Source organism: Alternaria postmessia, assembly GCF_024291825.1.
Source record: "Alternaria postmessia strain BMP 2775 chromosome Unknown scaffold_82, whole genome shotgun sequence".
NCBI lineage: Eukaryota > Fungi > Ascomycota > Dothideomycetes > Pleosporales > Pleosporaceae > Alternaria > Alternaria postmessia.
In genome coordinates this window covers 76,076-93,232 of record NW_026260155.1, presented here as the reverse complement: position 1 = coordinate 93,232, position 17,157 = coordinate 76,076, and the positions used below count along the sequence as shown (strand labels likewise).

General features: G+C 52.3%; 5 protein-coding genes across 5 annotated transcripts; 4 read left to right on the top strand and 1 right to left on the bottom strand.

Annotated features, from left to right (window-relative positions):
- Window positions 1-666: 666 nt before the first annotated feature.
- J4E82_009109 (uncharacterized protein) lies at window positions 667-2,658 on the bottom strand (the record flags this gene model as incomplete). Its single annotated transcript, XM_051735337.1, has 1 exon — window positions 667-2,658. The coding sequence occupies one exon, from the start codon at window positions 2,656-2,658 to the stop codon at window positions 667-669; it is 1,992 nt and encodes a 663-aa protein (XP_051584927.1).
- A 674-nt stretch (window positions 2,659-3,332) lies between these two features.
- J4E82_009108 (uncharacterized protein) lies at window positions 3,333-8,859 on the top strand (the record flags this gene model as incomplete). Its single annotated transcript, XM_051735336.1, has 3 exons — window positions 3,333-7,738; window positions 7,792-7,883; window positions 7,934-8,859. The coding sequence occupies 3 exons, from the start codon at window positions 3,333-3,335 to the stop codon at window positions 8,857-8,859; spliced, it is 5,424 nt and encodes a 1,807-aa protein (XP_051584926.1).
- A 542-nt stretch (window positions 8,860-9,401) lies between these two features.
- On the top strand, window positions 9,402-11,858 carry J4E82_009107 (uncharacterized protein; the record flags this gene model as incomplete). The annotated part of the gene is made up of 1 exon (XM_051735335.1): window positions 9,402-11,858. The coding sequence occupies one exon, from the start codon at window positions 9,402-9,404 to the stop codon at window positions 11,856-11,858; it is 2,457 nt and encodes an 818-aa protein (XP_051584925.1).
- Window positions 11,859-12,495: 637 nt separating this feature from the next.
- J4E82_009106 (uncharacterized protein) lies at window positions 12,496-15,411 on the top strand (the record flags this gene model as incomplete). Its single annotated transcript, XM_051735334.1, has 3 exons — window positions 12,496-13,122; window positions 13,790-14,951; window positions 15,014-15,411. The coding sequence occupies 3 exons, from the start codon at window positions 12,496-12,498 to the stop codon at window positions 15,409-15,411; spliced, it is 2,187 nt and encodes a 728-aa protein (XP_051584924.1).
- Window positions 15,412-15,619: 208 nt separating this feature from the next.
- J4E82_009105 (uncharacterized protein) lies at window positions 15,620-17,089 on the top strand (the record flags this gene model as incomplete). Its single annotated transcript, XM_051735333.1, has 3 exons — window positions 15,620-15,944; window positions 15,998-16,687; window positions 16,812-17,089. The coding sequence occupies 3 exons, from the start codon at window positions 15,620-15,622 to the stop codon at window positions 17,087-17,089; spliced, it is 1,293 nt and encodes a 430-aa protein (XP_051584923.1).
- Between the last annotated feature and the right edge of the window lie 68 nt (window positions 17,090-17,157).

Here is a 17,157-nt window from a genome sequence, read left to right as displayed (position 1 = left end):
TTGGCGGCAATTGCGCGGGCAATTGCTGCGACGTCGTGGTTGCCTGTCCATGTGAAGACGAGGCAGGAGCGTCCGTGCACAAGGAGCCACATGAACGATGTCGGCACGGTTCACGGACTGAGCTAGTCGACGTTGAACGCTTCCAAGGTTCAACCCACGACACATGCCATCACCATAGGCTGCAGTCACGCGCTGCAGCTTCACTTTGCAGCTTCGTTGGAAATTGGAAAAGCACAATTCTTGACATCTGTGACACAAGCTAGACGTCTTTTCGCCTCCGCGCCGTCCTCCCCGTGCCCCTACAAAGGCCCGTATCCAAACTATGCGGTACCGGCTATACCATCCCATCACGATTGCCTCACCCCTTTCGCCGATATCAATCCGTGCTCTGCCCAAGGTCTTTTGCTTGCATTGACTATGCATGGGCTCCAGACGTCGACGACCAATCACTCGAGAACGTGGCCTCTCACCGCCTGCTGCATCCTTACGTGACTATCGCTGCACGTCGCTGTGATACCGGTACAGGAATGCTTCCATCTGGCAGGACCAGAGTGCCACGACGACCAAGGCCACTGGTGGGACGTGAACATGCCGCTGCTTCCGTGTTGCTCTGACCCGCACAGCATTGCCTAGAGACGAAATCATATTTCCTCTTTGTCATAGCATTCAAGTGTCGTCTATATTACGAAGGAATCGATCTGTAAAATCCAGATCACCAGTAGGGCCGAAGTCACCTAGTGACGTGTCGATGTCCAGTGCTGGGAATCTAATGTCCTTCAACGCCCCCTTGGACATGTCACCTAAAAGCCCCTGAGATCCTTGTGAAGCTTTGTCTGTAGTGAAGCTCCAGATCGATGTGATGTTGTTCTTATCCTTCAATGGAATTCGGTCGGTACCAGGAGTGGGGCTCTTAGCGATTGCGTCAGCTTTCAGTACCCCATCACTAGGACTGAGAGCGAACCGCAGATTGCTTCGTTGTGATTCTTCAGGCTTCTTCTTCACTGTGCTGAACGCGAATGGTGACGCTGCGCCAAAGAGGTCCTGCGTACTGATGGGTGGAGCCTGCAGTACAGTCTCGGGTGCCAGCGGTTCGTCTCGCTGGACCGTGAAGCCAGAATGGGGTGTAGTTGCTGCGATGGGAGCGGCCAAATACGGACGGGGTGTATCTCGAAGTGAGGGTTGTGAATCCAATCGAAGGACCTCAGGCGATACTATGGGGAAAGTGCTTTGCTGGAACTCAAGCTGAGCTCGCAGCAATGCGGCTTGTGTAGACCAGTCAGAATTATGACTGCCTCGACTTGTGCGGAAATCCGAATTCTCATCCTGGACCACAGTAACATGTCCTTCCACCTGCGGAGATGCTTGCACTTCGACGGTAACTTCCTCTGTACAGACCTCCTGCAGCTCATTCTTGGCTTCATCCTGGGTAGCAGTCTTGTCAGCAACTGGTTCTCTGACTGAGGGAGCTTTCTCTGGCGATGAGTCGAAGTTGACTGCTCTCGGCCTCAGTTTCGATTTTCTAGAAACTGGCCTGGGCGTGGACGCATTATGTGTATCTTGGTGACTGGAGCGTCGTGGCGGTTCTCTTGGGTTCGAGGCTGATGTTGAGTTGATAGATCGGCCCGCAGACTGCTGTACATCATCTCTTGTACGTCTTCCTTGACTTCCTATCGAAGAAGTAATGATCGGTACTGTCCGCTGTGACCGTTGTCCCGACTGACTGCTGTGAGGTGTTGCTATGGTCAGAGCCGGAGTATCACCTGCCTCGGTTACTGAGTCTGCAGCGGTTAGGACTTGTGCCTGAACTTCCGTATCGGCACCCCTGGTAGGTGAGGATATCATCATGGAAGCCGACGCGCTTGATGCCCATTCCTCTTGCTCCAATGCTCCAAGTGCCGATGTCTGAGCCTGAATAGGTGCTTTTGGGAGACTGAGCCGCAATTCTGATAACGTTTGTGTTTGTGAGGCGCTATTTCGCGATCGTGATCGTGTTGGAGACGTGTCCGTGTTCCGGTTTGTGGCTTTGCGCATGTCGACTCTGGCGGAGTCAGGGCGACGCAACCAGAATGGGTTTGTCATGGGAGAGCGACTTTGTATGCATCTAGCCGTGGATATGCTCACGGATTCTATCGTTTCGGGTACATCTTCTTCGTCGTCGTCGTCGGGTAAGGGCGCTGTCGCGGGCGGGACTTCGATTTCGTCGAGGCTATCGTCGTGTTCGCGGCGGTCGAGGTCGTCCTTGGCAGCCCTGGATGTTTCTGGCGACTCTGTCTGGGGCGGCGCGGATTCTTCGACGACAACGCTTTCAGTGCTCCTCCTCACCCTTGCGCTGCTCCTATGCCCAATTGCGTCTCTTCGACCAACAGCGGCCTTGTTGCTCTTGTGTGATATCTTCTTCTTCTTTTTTTCTACTATGGGTTTTGCCCATGGGTTCTTCCAGTCATTGTTGAAGGGTCCTCTTAGCCCTGCTGTGACAATGACGGGTGCTCGGCCACGCAGATATCGGGATGCAATCGCTTCGATTCTTCGTCGCTTCGCTGCCCGGTGCTCAGCGTCCTCGTATTCTGCGAGTGGTTCTTCGAGGAGGTCTTCTGGGTCGACATGGAAACCATCAAAGTCCAGTCCCCGCTTCAGGTGAGGGTGTAAATAGAGCGGCATGTTTATGGGCAATCGTGACGAGAAGCTTGTCCTCGACACAATGCAGCTCTAACTAGAGTCCAGCATGTGACAATGTTCTATGGGTAGCAGCAGTGATGATGTAAAAATAAGGTGGGGTCGGGTCGAGTCGCATCGTCGTTCGGCGTCTGTGTCGTAGCTGCCACGGCGGCGTGAAGGGAGGACCAAGCTCAACAAACAAGCTCGGGAGACAAGCGAATGAATCCGCCAAGACAAGATCTGCTACCGTCTCAGAGATGGAATAGCCGTTTTCTCGGGACGGTCTAGTTCTCTTGATTGACGGGATAGTCATCGTCGGCGCATTGTCGTCTTGCGTTTTGCGGGAGATCGTATGTGGTTGCTGTGGGAACGACTCCTTAGCGCACGCGGGGATAGGCCGTGCATCCGGCATCAGATGTCATAGATGCTCGCTAGTATATCGATATACACCCGATAACAAGTCAGCACGACTCGTCGACGCGTTCTTGGACGTTGCGCCCGCCATTGAGAAAGCCGCAGAAGCAATATGCCGTTTGCGCTAAGATAGCAGCATTATTTTGACGCGTCGGCGCCAGCCAGCAAGTTTCCTCCTCACCGCTTCATTTTCCAGCGCCCAAACTTGAGACATCAACACGGCCAACGCGGCACCGGCCGAGACAACCACCACAACCACCACCATGGCCAAAAACCCACCACAGCCCAGCTACTTTGAAGGGCTCTCCGAAGAATGGCCCCAGGAATCACCAGCCACAATCGCACGCAATGTCCAAAGCCCGGCCGTGACTCCCCAGAGCGCGGCAAAGGCCCGCAGTCGTCTTCCCCGCATGCGACAGTCCTCAGGCTCCTTCTCCGAGATCCAAGTGCGCAGCATCGGCAAAGAGCTTCGGCCGCCAAAGCAGAGGAGCGCCCTCCTCGAGCGCAGCTACAGCGACATCAACGCCCCGCCCGCCCCGTCATCGCCCAACGCGTCACACATTGAGCCCCCACGTCGCGCCTCGTACTCGTCTTTTTCCATCTCGCAAGGCTCCGGCATTCACTATGGAACAGTCGCACACAACACGGTCGCGAGATCACCCACAAAAGAGCCAGGATCCCATGACACGCCCGAGTGGAGGCGCAGGCTCGTCAATGGCGAAGTAGGCTACGGCGGCCAGACCGACTTGTTTGGCCCCACAGGTCTTGAGAACATCTTCCAACCACCGGCCGGAGGTGCATCAGACGACTCTGCGCAACCAAAGCGCAGACTTGGGCTGCTGAAGGGTCTTTCTGCCGTTCCGTTACCTTCGAGTCCACCACCATGGCCAGCCACGCGACGGAACGCGCAACAAAAGGAACAAGACCACGATGCCACACTAGATGAGCAACAACAACAAACAGAACTAGAGGAGCCCTCCCACAATGAAACAACACACGAAGAAGAGCCATCGGAATGCTCTCAAAATCTTATGCCGCCGCCAAGCGACCCGGTACGGACTGTGAGCGGCCAGATAGAGTACGAGAACGAAAACTTCAGCCCTGTCTATCTTACCATGACCGGGAACATGAAGACTAGCCAGGCTGCCAACCCTGCCCCCAACTTCAGAGGATCCGAACTTGCCAACCGGTTACGCCAGATCGGATCGCCGCCCCCAGACCATTTTCAGTCCGAGCAAGAAGAAAGCGCACTGGGTTATAGCCGCGAGGACTCATCTTTTGCCAGACTGCAAGACGAGTCGCTACCAGAAGGCCTTCCTGCTGGCACTCCAGATATGGCGGACATGAACCGGAATGTAGAGTTTCGAAGAGGTGGATATTCTAGGGACGGATCTTTCCATCGCAAGCCTCTCAGCCCGTCGCCAGAAAGGATAGCTGGGTCGCGACCATCCAGCAGTCGTGCCGTCACAGCTCAGTCGAGTACAACCACGAAACACCCTTCGCCTCCTCCAGCATTGGTCACCAACCCATCTACACCACATCGTCGACGCGAACAATTCTTGAGTCCAGACCGAGCAAAAGGCTCTGGAAGTCCGTTGAAGCTCTTCGATGCGCATGACACCTTCACAAGTAACCGTATACAGAGGCGACTTAGTCAGCTTGAGTACAAATCTGAGAAAGCTTCTAGTGTCAAAGAGGGCACGGCAGAGTCAAGCAAGGCGGCGCCGAAGCAATCGAGGCTGACATCGGTAGAAGAAAGGAGCATGCAGAACCTCGATCAAAGTCAGTCGGAACTGCCATTCAGACTTCCGTCTTTCGGCCAAGGCCAGCTAAATCAGCACGAATTCTCTGGTGACTACTCTGCAATAACATCCGATGATGATTACGATGCGCAAAACGATAGCGCCCCCGACGAGTCACCCTCTACAGATGTTGCGCCTCCTGGCAGCCGCCAACCTTTCAAGTTCCAGCTTGACGAATCACCAGTCCGACGCCAGCCTTCAAAAGCTCGTAGACGTGTATCTAGCCAGGCAGCGAACCCAATAAGAAATGTCAGTCGGAATGTCAGTCGGCCAAAGTTTGTACCACACCGGAAGGTCTCTGAGGAAAAGACGGAGGCATTTCCAGAAGAAGATTTTTCAGAAGTTGTTCACGAGTATGCTGAAGGGAAGAGAGGTCCGACATCGCCGTTCAAGAACCCTACTCCCAAGCGTAGAAGGACAATCACTGCAGCAGATGAAGATGAAGAGAACAAAGATATACCGAGTGATGCTGAAGCAGGCACAATACAGCGTTCGCATGCAGCCATCCAGGCGGTTGTTGGACGTACGCAAAAGGACGGCAGTCTAGATCCCTCGACGAACATTGCCGACTCAGAGACGCTAGCCCGACGGCACATATTGAGACCACGCAACCCTACGCCTAGTCAACGAAGGCGAGAGGAGATACAAGCAGAGATCATGGAAGCTACAGAAGCTTTCATCCAAGCTTCACCAAAGCTCAACACAATTCAGGAACACCTAGATTCATCTATCATGTCAGATACTGATACAGAACGAGAACATGCAAAGGCAGTCGCCAACCAGGTCGCAGCTTTCACTTTGAGGAGGCAACCTGGCGCGCGCGATAAGACTCGCAAACGATCTGTAACCACGCAAGATTTCCTGGATGAAGCGCTCAAAATCATGGACTTTATCCGCACCAAGGGTCGACCAACTAGTGGTTTGGGCAGCCTCGAAGAAACGGAAGCCGAGACTCAGCTGCTCGAAGAAGTCAACGACCATCCTTCCAGTATGTTAACGTTTGAAAGGCCCCCGAGCAAGGAAGGACGACAGTCATCCTGGCAGGACGCGAATAAGCGAGACATAGATGCAAGAATCGAGAATCACCTCCGCAAATACCAAGAAAACGAGAACGATACTTTCTTGAACTCTTCGGTCAACTCTATTCGAGTATCACGCCTGAGAGGATCTGCAACACCAGAAGGAGAGAGTGTGGTGGTTGAGCAGGATGATATTCGGATCACGGACAACCCAAACAGGCACCAGACCGAGGATGACGAGGACCATCGCCCTAGTTCTGCGCCTCGTGGAAACGCCACACTCCTATCGACAGCTTCATCTTTCGGAAACACAATTGTCACAAACGCATCACGTCGTTCGGAATGTGTCGCGACGCTAGCTCCCGAAGCGGTGGCGCATCTTATCCCTCAGCAAGTCGCAGGCATGAGCTTTGATCGCGACAAGAACATTTGGGTCCGCCAGAAGAACCCGTCCAGGCAGCACCAGCTACAAGCGGAAGAACCAAGCGCCATGAATGCTAGCGAAGATGATCCTTTCGGCAACATTCCTGATCTGACAGTAGAAGATACGACTGAGCTAGATACTAGAACAGGCTCTCCAGTCCGCCTCCAGCCTACAGCAGAAACCATCCTCGAAGATACAGAGAAGCCAGACGACGACGAAGACTCGCGTCCAGTGACCCGTGAAGGCAAGGGTGTCGCATACACGGAAACAAGCTCGGCACCTTCCAAGGCCTCGAACTTTGGCTGGAGCTTCCCCAAAACTGACACACGAGCTACATCGTGGAGCACTCAAGCCCCGCGGATATACAGCACACACAAGATGCCTCATGCGCCTACAACGTATGCCATTCCAGAATCAGAAGAAGATGGCGTCGAACATGAGATTCAGTATTTCGAAGGGAGGGACCACGCTCCTGCAAGTGTGCAACGTCCGCGAGTACGAAACGTTACTATCTCGATCGCTGAGCGCGAGGATCCAGCACGCGAACCTCAACCCGAAAATGCTCAGAAGCAACGCCGCCAACAATGGGGACCCTCCAGTGCTCAGCAGATGTCAGATAAGAAGCAACCAGCTTGGGGACAGACAAACGGTACCCGTACCATGTCGCATGGACGACCCAGTCGTCTGCCCGTCTTCAACGGAGATGGTGACTTGTCGATTTTGGATGATGCCCCGTCGAAGAATTATCGGATGGAGTTATCGATGAACGTCTCTGCGCCCTCTCTTCGCCATGGACGACGGGATACGCTTGTGACTGCACCATCATCACCTGTAAAGGATGTCACATTCATGCTCAGTGACCTACCTGAGTTTACTCTCAACCAGATCGATGAGTTCGATCTCCCAGATCGAGTTGTGGTGAAACATAACGGTAGCCGGTTTTCTAAAGCTCTAGAAGATCGTTATGCACAAGGCACTGCTGAGCTTGTGAAGGCACTACAGGATGTCGAGCCCGATGAGCCTTATTGGGAAGATCTTCGTACTGTCAATCTCCACAAAAAGGACCTTAACAGCTTGCACCGTCTAGATGAGCTCTGCTACCACCTCGAGGAGCTCGATGTTTCAGACAATAAGATCAATCAGGTTGAGGGTATTCCTTACTCCATGCGTCGACTGCAAGCACAGAACAACTGTCTGAATGGACTTACCTCTTGGACGACCCTCGTCAACCTACAACACCTTGACATATCCGGTAATGATATCGACAGATTGGACGGCCTCGCTGAATTGGTGCATCTCCGAATTCTGAAGGCGGACAACAACAAGATCAGATCTCTTCAAGGCATTCTACATCTCGATGGCCTGATGGAATTAAGCGTTCGCGGCAACGAGATCGACACGGTTGACTTCAGCCGAACAAATCTGTGAGTCCGATTAGAGACTCCATCTCATCATTGTTTGCTAATCTGTTCGACAGGAAATCTCTCACTGATCTGGATTTGAGGAAGAACCACTTGCTTGAAGTACGGAACCTGCACTGCTTGCCCCAGCTCCAGCATCTCAACCTTGGTATGTTTTTCGGTTGCTACGTTTGCTAGGACATTACTAACGATACGCAGACGACAATGAGATAGAGGAGTTTCCACTTATCGACACGGCTTTCAAGCCTTGCAGATTCCTACGGTCTATCCGTATCTGCCGGAACGGAACCACGATGCTTGATGTTGATCAGTACTTCCCTAAGCTCGAGTCTCTCTATGTTGATGGCAACTGTTTGACCCAAGTATCTGGCCTAGAACATCTTCGACATCTACGCACATTCTCCGCTCGCGAACAGATCCTCAACTCGGAGTCGGACATGGAGATGTGTGCGAGCAATCTTGTCAGGAATACAGAAGTCCGCAACCTGTATCTCTCGCTCAATCCGACGTACGGCCTTCAGATCTCGCAACATCTACTGAGTCTTCAGCGCCTAGAATTGGCTTCCATGGGCCTAAAGGAACTACCAGATAACTTCGGTCAGCTTACGCCGAACATTCGATCTATCAACCTCAACTTCAACTCTTTGACAGATCTTCGGCCACTCCTCAACATCAAGCGATTAAGTGAGCTTCTCCTGGCAGGCAACAAGCTCGAGCGCCTACGTGCCAACGCAATGGTCTTGGGCAAGCTGGCTACACTCTCGAAGCTAGACTGGCGAGACAACCCGCTCACGCTTCGCTTCTACGCTCCGACATGTGAAAACCGGGTCATGTCTCTCAGGCAGAAACCCTCCGACGAGCAGCTCACGAACCGCTTCGTTCTACCTGAGGGGGAAGTTGAAGCAGATGTGCAACACCTCCAGCGACTGGACTACGAAACCCGCATTAGGCGGCGGGTCACCGAGATGATGCTTGCCAATCTATGCAGGAGCTTGAGGGAGCTCGACGGGCTGCCGTTCGACAAAACGCGCGTGCTCGTCAAGGACGATGTATGGGAGCGCCTGCTGTTCCTTGGCGTTATCCAGCGCAAACGAGCAGATACTGCTGTCGACGACGGCAAATAGTGGTGCATACGATGATGAGAACATATAAGCATGGAGTTGTGGGGACAAGGACATTTGGGAATGGAATTGGCGCACGTTTCGCAATTACATATTGGGTTTCGCATAGCGTTTTGCATATGGTTTTGGTTGGGGTCTTGTACGATACTTTTGGAGTTGCGTTTGGTGGTTTCATTGTTCTTCGCGAAGCATCTAGTACTTGAGCATTTTCTAGGCGCATATCTTTCGGCGCAGAACAGATTCGCATAGGCTTCATTGCTGAAGAGCGAGGATTAGATTATTTGTAATGACTTCATGAACCGTATTTGGTAACGAACAAGATTCTGCATACCCCGCTCGGCAAGTGCTCTCGATGACTTGACGCCTCAGGATCGCTGCAGGCGGAACTTGGGTGAGCTGATCAGCCATCCCCCGCTCTCCACTAAATAGCTCCGCTGAGGCCCGTGCATCCTGCATCAAATCGTTCCAGGCCCCGTGACACGTACGCAACCATGAGCCCACAAGTTGGTCAGTTGAGATGATCTCCATTCACCATACACCTCACAATGGCAACTACTTCTGACGAAGACAGGGCGGTGCAGCTTGTGGAGAGGGCAAATGAGAGCACCAAGTCTGGCGAATTAGCTGTTGCAGCTCGGTACCTGCGTGAGGCTAGTACGATTGCGCCTGAGCATCCACGCATCAAGGAAGCATGGGTTGCGCTGAAGGAAGAGGAAGACAAGAGCGAATTGCTGGGTTACTGTCGAGCTTGGGTGAGGAGCAAGGATGAACACGATGGAGAAAAGGCACTCAAGGCGATAAAAACACATGGCTTGAAGCAGAAAGAAGCAGAACAAGCGATGGATATTTTGTTTGACTTCAAGGGCGAAGATGATGTATTGGATCAGGTCTCGGGTGAGCTACTGAAGAATCCGGGAGCACAGATGTGGCTTGCGAGAGCCGTCCGGGAGCAGCCGACGCGGATTTACTACGAAATGTTCGAGCGGGGTGACGACTCTATCGACGGCTTGCTCAAGGTCTTGCTCAACCGAGCGATTTGGCCCGACGATGAATCGTTCAAGCAAGGTCATCGAGACATGTTCATGCTCAGTCTAGCCATGATGATGGAGGAGGCGCTCGAGCACCCAGAACGTGCGATGAAAGGCATTGCGCAGCTGCTCGCTCATTATGCAGAGCATCTCAAGGGTATCATCGATGCGGATAGCTTCGACGTGATTCTCACCTCACTGGATATCCGACTACCTGCCAGCCTACGCAGTCAAGCTACCCTCGCAAGTATCAAGCTATTCGAACTTGCACCAGAAACTGCCAGCGAGTTGATTTCAAAGTTTGTTGCGGCTCGGACCAAGAAGGGAGAAGCGAACGACCTCGTTATCGCGTTTTCAGCGGCTGCAGCCATCTTCCCAGTCGCTGTCACGCCAGCAGCTGCATTGTTCCTTACAGAGGGCTTCGTCAGCACATTGGTGCCTAGGGTCCAGAGCAAGAAGTCGCACAACCTCGAACAAGCGACTCTAGAACTTATCAGCGCTGCATGCGTGGATAAGAATTGCCGAGAGGCGATCAGCAAGCACTGCAGAGAATGGCTGGAGGACGTGGTTGCAGAAAGTCAGAATAAGAAGCGGGCTAACCTAGCCGCGCTCATACTCGTCAAGCTGGGCGAGGAGCAGCCGTCTGAGGATGCGCCAAGGATTGTCAGGGCGGAGAAAGTAGACCAGAGTGATCTGATCGCTAGCTTCAAGTCAATGGTCATAGGCGGCGACACATCTTCAAAGCAGGATTCTGTCGAGGGTCTAGCATATGCTTCTCTTCAACCCAAAGTACGAGAGGATCTTTCCAAATCGCCCAAGTTCCTCAAACGCCTCATCGAAACCATGAGTGATCCTTCATCACCAAAGAACATCGTATTTGGCGGTCTCACCATTTTCGTCAACATCACACAATACCTCCCTTTGCAATCGGAAGAGGAGAAGCGCATGGCACAACTAAAAGCCTACGCCAATGTCCAGAAGCCATCCGCACCACACGTCCTACTCAATGACGAAGACGTCGCTATACGATGCAAACGCATTCTCGAAGCCGGGGTTGTCCCCCTCCTCGTCCACGTCTGCAAAAAGGGCTCTCCATCGATCCTTACACAGAGCAGTCTGATACTCCTCTCGCTTTCGAAAGAGACCAAGTCCCGAGGTCTGATGGCCCAGCAGGGCGCGGTCAAACTGCTCATCCAGATCTGGGACCACATATCCTCCACCAACGATCTTTCAACCACAGGCACAACGCCTTTCCCACCAGCCGCCTTGCCCACGACCGCACAAGCACTCTCCCGACTTTTGATCAGCATAAACCCTTCCCATGTCTTCAATGCCGCGCTACCAACCACATCAGCCATCCGCCCGCTCCTCAGCCAACTACAGCGAACAGATTCGAGCACATGGCAACTACACGCATTTGAATCGCTGCTCGCGCTCACAAACCTCGCGAGTTTGGACCGGAATACACAAGACCATATTATACGCCAGTCTTTCGATACTGTTGTCGATGATCTACTACTCAGTGCCAATACTATGATACGACGTGCGGCAACGGAACTCATATGCAATCTCATGGCTTCACCAGTATGTATTGGGAACTTCGCTGACGGAAGCCCCCGCGCGAAACATCGCTTGCACCTTCTGCTCGCCATGACAGATGTTGATGACGCTGCTACGCGTTCAGCGGCTGGTGGCGCACTGGCTATGCTGCTGAGTGTTGATATCGCTGTGCTGGAGTTTTTGCAGCAGAAGAAGAGTGTCGAGTGGCTGGTAGGGCTGTGCAAAGATGATGATGAGGGGATCAGGTATCGGGGGATCGTTTGTTTGAGGAGTGTAGTGGATGTGCCTCAGGGGGTGGAAAAGTGTAAGGCAGAGGGTGTGATAGAGGATTTGAAGGAAGTGCTGAAGGGGACGAGAAGTCCAGACGTGCTTGGAGCGGGGGTGGAGACGTTGAAAATATTGATGGGTCAGTAGCACTGCACTTGAAACCACATTGATCCATGGTGTCATGGTTTGCTGCCAGGGCACACGCAGATGCACTATGTACAATACCACCAATGATTACACAGATAAAAAGGTGGCCAAGGACGTACCTTGCAGACAGGTCGACTGTGGCGCGCTCTCCTCTTCTTTCGATACATATCGTTACCAGATCTGCTATTATCAGGGAGACAATCTTTGACAGTTTGGACGTACATGCGTATGCGAAGCAATATCGTGCATTCGTAATTGACGTGTGGCGGCGGCAATGGTACTTCAAGACAGACAGTTACAACGACGGTTGACCTAACGTATGGAGTCAAGTATGCGACATGTATTCTTTCAGCTTCCCAGTTGGACATAGCGTTGGAAGTCATAGTGATAATACCGGGTCCAGGGCAGCCAAAGTACCGTTGGTGGCTTACTAGCGTTCGCGTGTCATGCATCGCGCTGCAACCTGAATCCTCCTTTCCACGCAACCAGACTTCTGCCTGAGGATAATTACGCAGCCATGTCTGCCTTACGCGCACATCACGCACCACAATAATGCCATAAAGAGGGACACGTCTTCTTGATCATGTACTAACAATGCGATAACATAGCCATTGCAGCCACCAAATACGCGCCCACAATGCCCATCACCGAACTCGCTCTCCTCCACCTCACACCCGGTACCACAATCGACGATGCCGCCCTCCGCTCGAAACTGTCGCACGCAAAAACAGTCCTGCAGAACTACACCGGCCGGACCTTCTACTACATGCAGCAGACGGAAGACCCATCTTGCATTTACGTCATCGGAGAATGGGACTCGCTTGATCAGCACTTAAACGATTTCATCCCAAGCGCAGACAACCAAGCTTTACTGGAGAGTCTAAAAGACGCGATTACTGTAGACTCCAACCTCGAACACCTTGATGTATCGAACGCTGAGCTCCCCTTGCCGACAACTCAGGCGCAACTCGAACAAGCGCGTCGTGGGGAACTGGTATGGAGTATCGTTCATTGCAACGTCAAGGCTGATGAGCGACACCGGTTCCTCGATGCTTTTAATGAAGAACTGCGGTTCTTACAGGGTCATATAAACGAGTTAAAGGGTAAGACAGGGCGTGGATGGTGTGTTAGTGGGAAAGGAGACAAGGGAAATGTTTCTGTGGCTTTGTGTCCGTGGAAGAGCGTTGAGCAACATTTGGGATTCGGCAAAACGGAAGGGTACGCGGAGGTTGGGGATATTGGAGATTTTGTTGATGAGATTGATGTTAAGCATGCTAAGCTTCTGGACATCTGATCTTGATCTAACAGTTACGCGATAACGTATTTCAAAGGTATACACTGTCACCTTTTTGATAGTACACCAACGTAGATTGCTGTGTATACCATCATTGTGGCTTTTCAGGCTTGATCACGACGAACGGTGAGATGGTGTACAGTATTCTTACATTCTTTCTATTTCGCATACGTCATTAGCTTGATTCGGCAGCTGCATGCGAAAGGAGCTTTAGGCCCACGATAGTCTCCTTCATGTTGGTCAAGAAGTGCTGTCAGCGCGTTCAGCGGCTGTTCAGCAACTCAAAGGTGGGAGCAGCACTGATAAGCGGCCGTTATCTTCGGAATGCTTCCGAACGAACCCCTCACAATCATGCACGATAGTATTGAGTGCAGGCAGTGTGTTAATAGGTCTGGATCATGGCAAGTATAAGTAAACCATTCTGACGCTCTACTAATGGCTATTTCCACTTGCTGCTGATCTATAAGCTTCGCGTTGTTCACTTCCAACATGGATCATTTGCCGGATATAGTACCACATGCCAGGTACCTCCCTTCTGGTCATGTGGCAGTGGTTTCGTTCGTTGCAATTGCAATTTTCGTAATATACAAAGTGAGCATGCCATTGAATGCCAGGAGATATGAGCTAACGTTGACAGCTGTTCACCCGCACTGACGTCCCGTATATCCACGGTCTGCCAGAGATACCGGGCGCTCTCCCAATTACGGGTCATCTCACCCAGCTCGGCGACGACCATGCTACAGTATGCGAGAAATGGTGGCGGCAGTACGGCAACTCTGTCTTCCAGATCCGACTTGGTAATACGCGCGCTGTGATTGTCAACTCCTTCGAAGATTGTAAAAAGATCCTGGTTTCAAATTCTCAAGGACTGATCGATCGGCCAAAACTGTATACATTCCATGGTCTGATCTCCTCGACTCAGGGTTTCACTATTGGAAGCTCCCCGTGGGATGAGAGTTGTCGGAACAAGCGCAAGGCTGCATCGACTACGTTGAGTAAGGGTATGATGAAGAACTACTATGATATGTTCGACCTGGAGTCTTACTGCATCCTTCGCGACCTCCATCGCGATAGCAAGAGTGGAGAAGTCGAGGTCAGTATTCGACCGTACATACAACGCTATGCCCTCAACACAACCCTCACGTTATGCTATGGCATCCGCATGGACGCAGTCTACGACGATCTGCTCCGCGAGATCCTCGAAGTGGGATCCGCCATCTCGCTCCTCCGCTCCGCTTCTGAGAACTACCAAGACTACGTCCCCATCTTGAGATACCTGCCGAACAACGAAAAGAACCGGCGCTCCAAAGAACTGCGTGAACGGCGAGACAAGTATCTGAACGAACTTCTTGACAAAGTCCGCGGGATGATCAAGAACGGTACGGAAAAACCATGCATCAGCGCCGCCATCCTCAAGGACGAAGAAACCCGCCTCACGGGCGTAGAAGTAAGCTCCATCTGTCTGTCTCTCGTCTCTGGCGGTTTCGAAACTATACCTGGTACGCTTGTATCCTGTATCGGCTCCCTTTCCACACCCGCAGGCCAGATCTTCCAAGACCGCGCGTATGCCGAGATACGCAAAATGTATCCCACCGACGCGGCGTTGAAGGAAGCCTGGGCAACAGACTTTGAGAAAGAAACCGTACCATATCTGAACGCTATCGTGAAGGAAGCGGGGCGGTACTATACCGTTAGTAATATGAGTTTGCCGCGTAAGACAATGGGAGAGGTTAGGTGGGGGGATGCTGTCATCCCGAAAGGGACGATGGTGTTGATCAACGCTCAGGCTGGTAACCATGGTACGGAAATATCCAGCTTCAGCCAGCTGAGGGTAATGTGATGGATAGCTAACGACTTATAGATACCGACTACTGGGGCCCTACAGCCGCTACCTTCGACCCAGAACGCTGGCTCACCCCCCCTTCATCCCCAGACGCCTTACATACACCGACTTCGCACGCTAGCCCGCCTCACCTCTCCTTCGGTGCCGGATCTAGGTCTTGTCCTGGCGCTTTGATAGCGAGCAAGCTGATCTATGCTGCGCTGTTCCGTTTGCTCAGTCTATACAGGATTGAGGCCAGTGTGACGAATCCACCAAACACGGATTACGTGGACTATAACGCGATCAAGAGTGCTTTAGTGGCTATACCAAGGGATTTCGGAGTGAGGCTTGTGCCGCGAGGTGGTAGTGAGGGTGATCTTTTGGGTAGTGTGCTTGATGAAGGGAGAGTGAGGACTGCGGAGCTGTACAAGGAGTGATCGTGCGTATATATGATTCTGCTGAGTTCTACACAACTCTGATGTTAGGTTCCAGCTGTCGTGCGCCAAAACTTCGCTCACTGGTCGCTCTTTCACTTTTTCCCTGAATGAGGCTAGCGTATATCGAGTGACAAACGTGCTTTCCTTGTCTACCACGCACCCCTCAGTATTTGGGTCTCACACCCAACTTATCGCAGCAATCCCAAATATGAGGCTCCGAATCGCTTCAGGCGTCATTGTAGCAGTGGCCTCCTTGGCTGTTAGTGAGAGGCCTGCGCTTTCACCCAAGATCTTCGGCGTCGACCCCTCGGGGGCCCCTCCCTTGTTCAACCCTCCTGAGTTCGCGCCTGCCCTGGGAGGTAACGCATTTGATCCAGAAAATGTGGCTGATAAGACTCTCTGGGACAAATACCTCAAGAAGGGAGACCACATGATGTGTTTGATGGAGGCTACGGACGCAGGCGCAGGATGGCTAGAGAAGGATCCCAGAAAACCACCTTCAGCCGCGAGCAAGTGGACGGGTGATCTTAGAGGTGAGCACAATCTCTTCATAATCTCGATACCAGGAGACCAACATTTCCGACAGCTGAACTCCAAAAATGGTTCTGGCACGAGTCGCAGTACGACAAGGGCTGGGAATGTGATTTCGAGGGCATGGGACTCAAGACGACGTTTGAAGGTCTCGGTCTCAACTCACAATCAAAGTACGACGATGAGGGTGATCCACAAGCCGGGAGCAACGACTGCTATTCAATTCAACATTATGACGAATACTGGGTTGCAGACCCTGATGACGAATGGGGCCAGACGATTCCTATCAAGGACCAGAAGTACAGAGCCGACGGTAAGGAGTATACAGTACGTCAAATCTATATGCACAGGCAGGTACAACAGCCTACATCGGGACAGAATACTAACAAGACACGACAGGCCACAGCCGGCGTCTACCAGTTCGCTATCAACCATGATGGAGGTCTCATTGCCAAGAACATCGAGAGCCCACGCCATGCCGTTCTTAGTCCGATGTCTTGGGGTCGTAGTGCCAACCCTGGAGAGCTTCCTGCAATCGAATTCGCGTCTGACGTCTTCTGGGCATATTGGGTCCGCGATAACCCCAATGTCAAGAACTTCCGGGTCTATGGCGCTCACAATGTCATCAATACGGACACAACTCTTTTGGTAGCTCGAGCCTTGAAGAATGTCGGCACAAATAAATTGTCCGTCTGGCCGGGTAACGTCTTCAATATTGGGAGCGAGGAGTTCCGAGTCCTGATCGGTAAGTCTTGTAGCATGCATCGACGCTTGACAACTGAGAATGTCGACTGGGAAAGCCGTGGATTGGACCTGGTCTTATCCTCAACTCCCTGGTTTTGCTAAGATCTCATACTGATTACCTTCAGGCTCACCCATAGGCGCCACAGCTGGTCACTTGCTTGCAGCACACAAGGCCGAACTTGGAATCAAGAGGATCACTAAAGTGACTGTAGTCAAGAATGAGAAATCGCCATTCAAAAATCGACGCCTTCAAGATGATTTACACATATTCTTCAGTATTGGAGATGTACCACCAGCTGAGGTGACCAGACCGGATGAGCCGGTAGGCGTGATGGACAGCCGAATCGCCAGTGTCAGGAAGCGAGGGAAGAACGTAATTAGGGTGCATACTGTAATGGCTTAGAGTTGTGCATGGCGCGCCGTATGACGGGTATGACTGAGGGAGGTGTTGAACCTTGCAACGTAGATGTG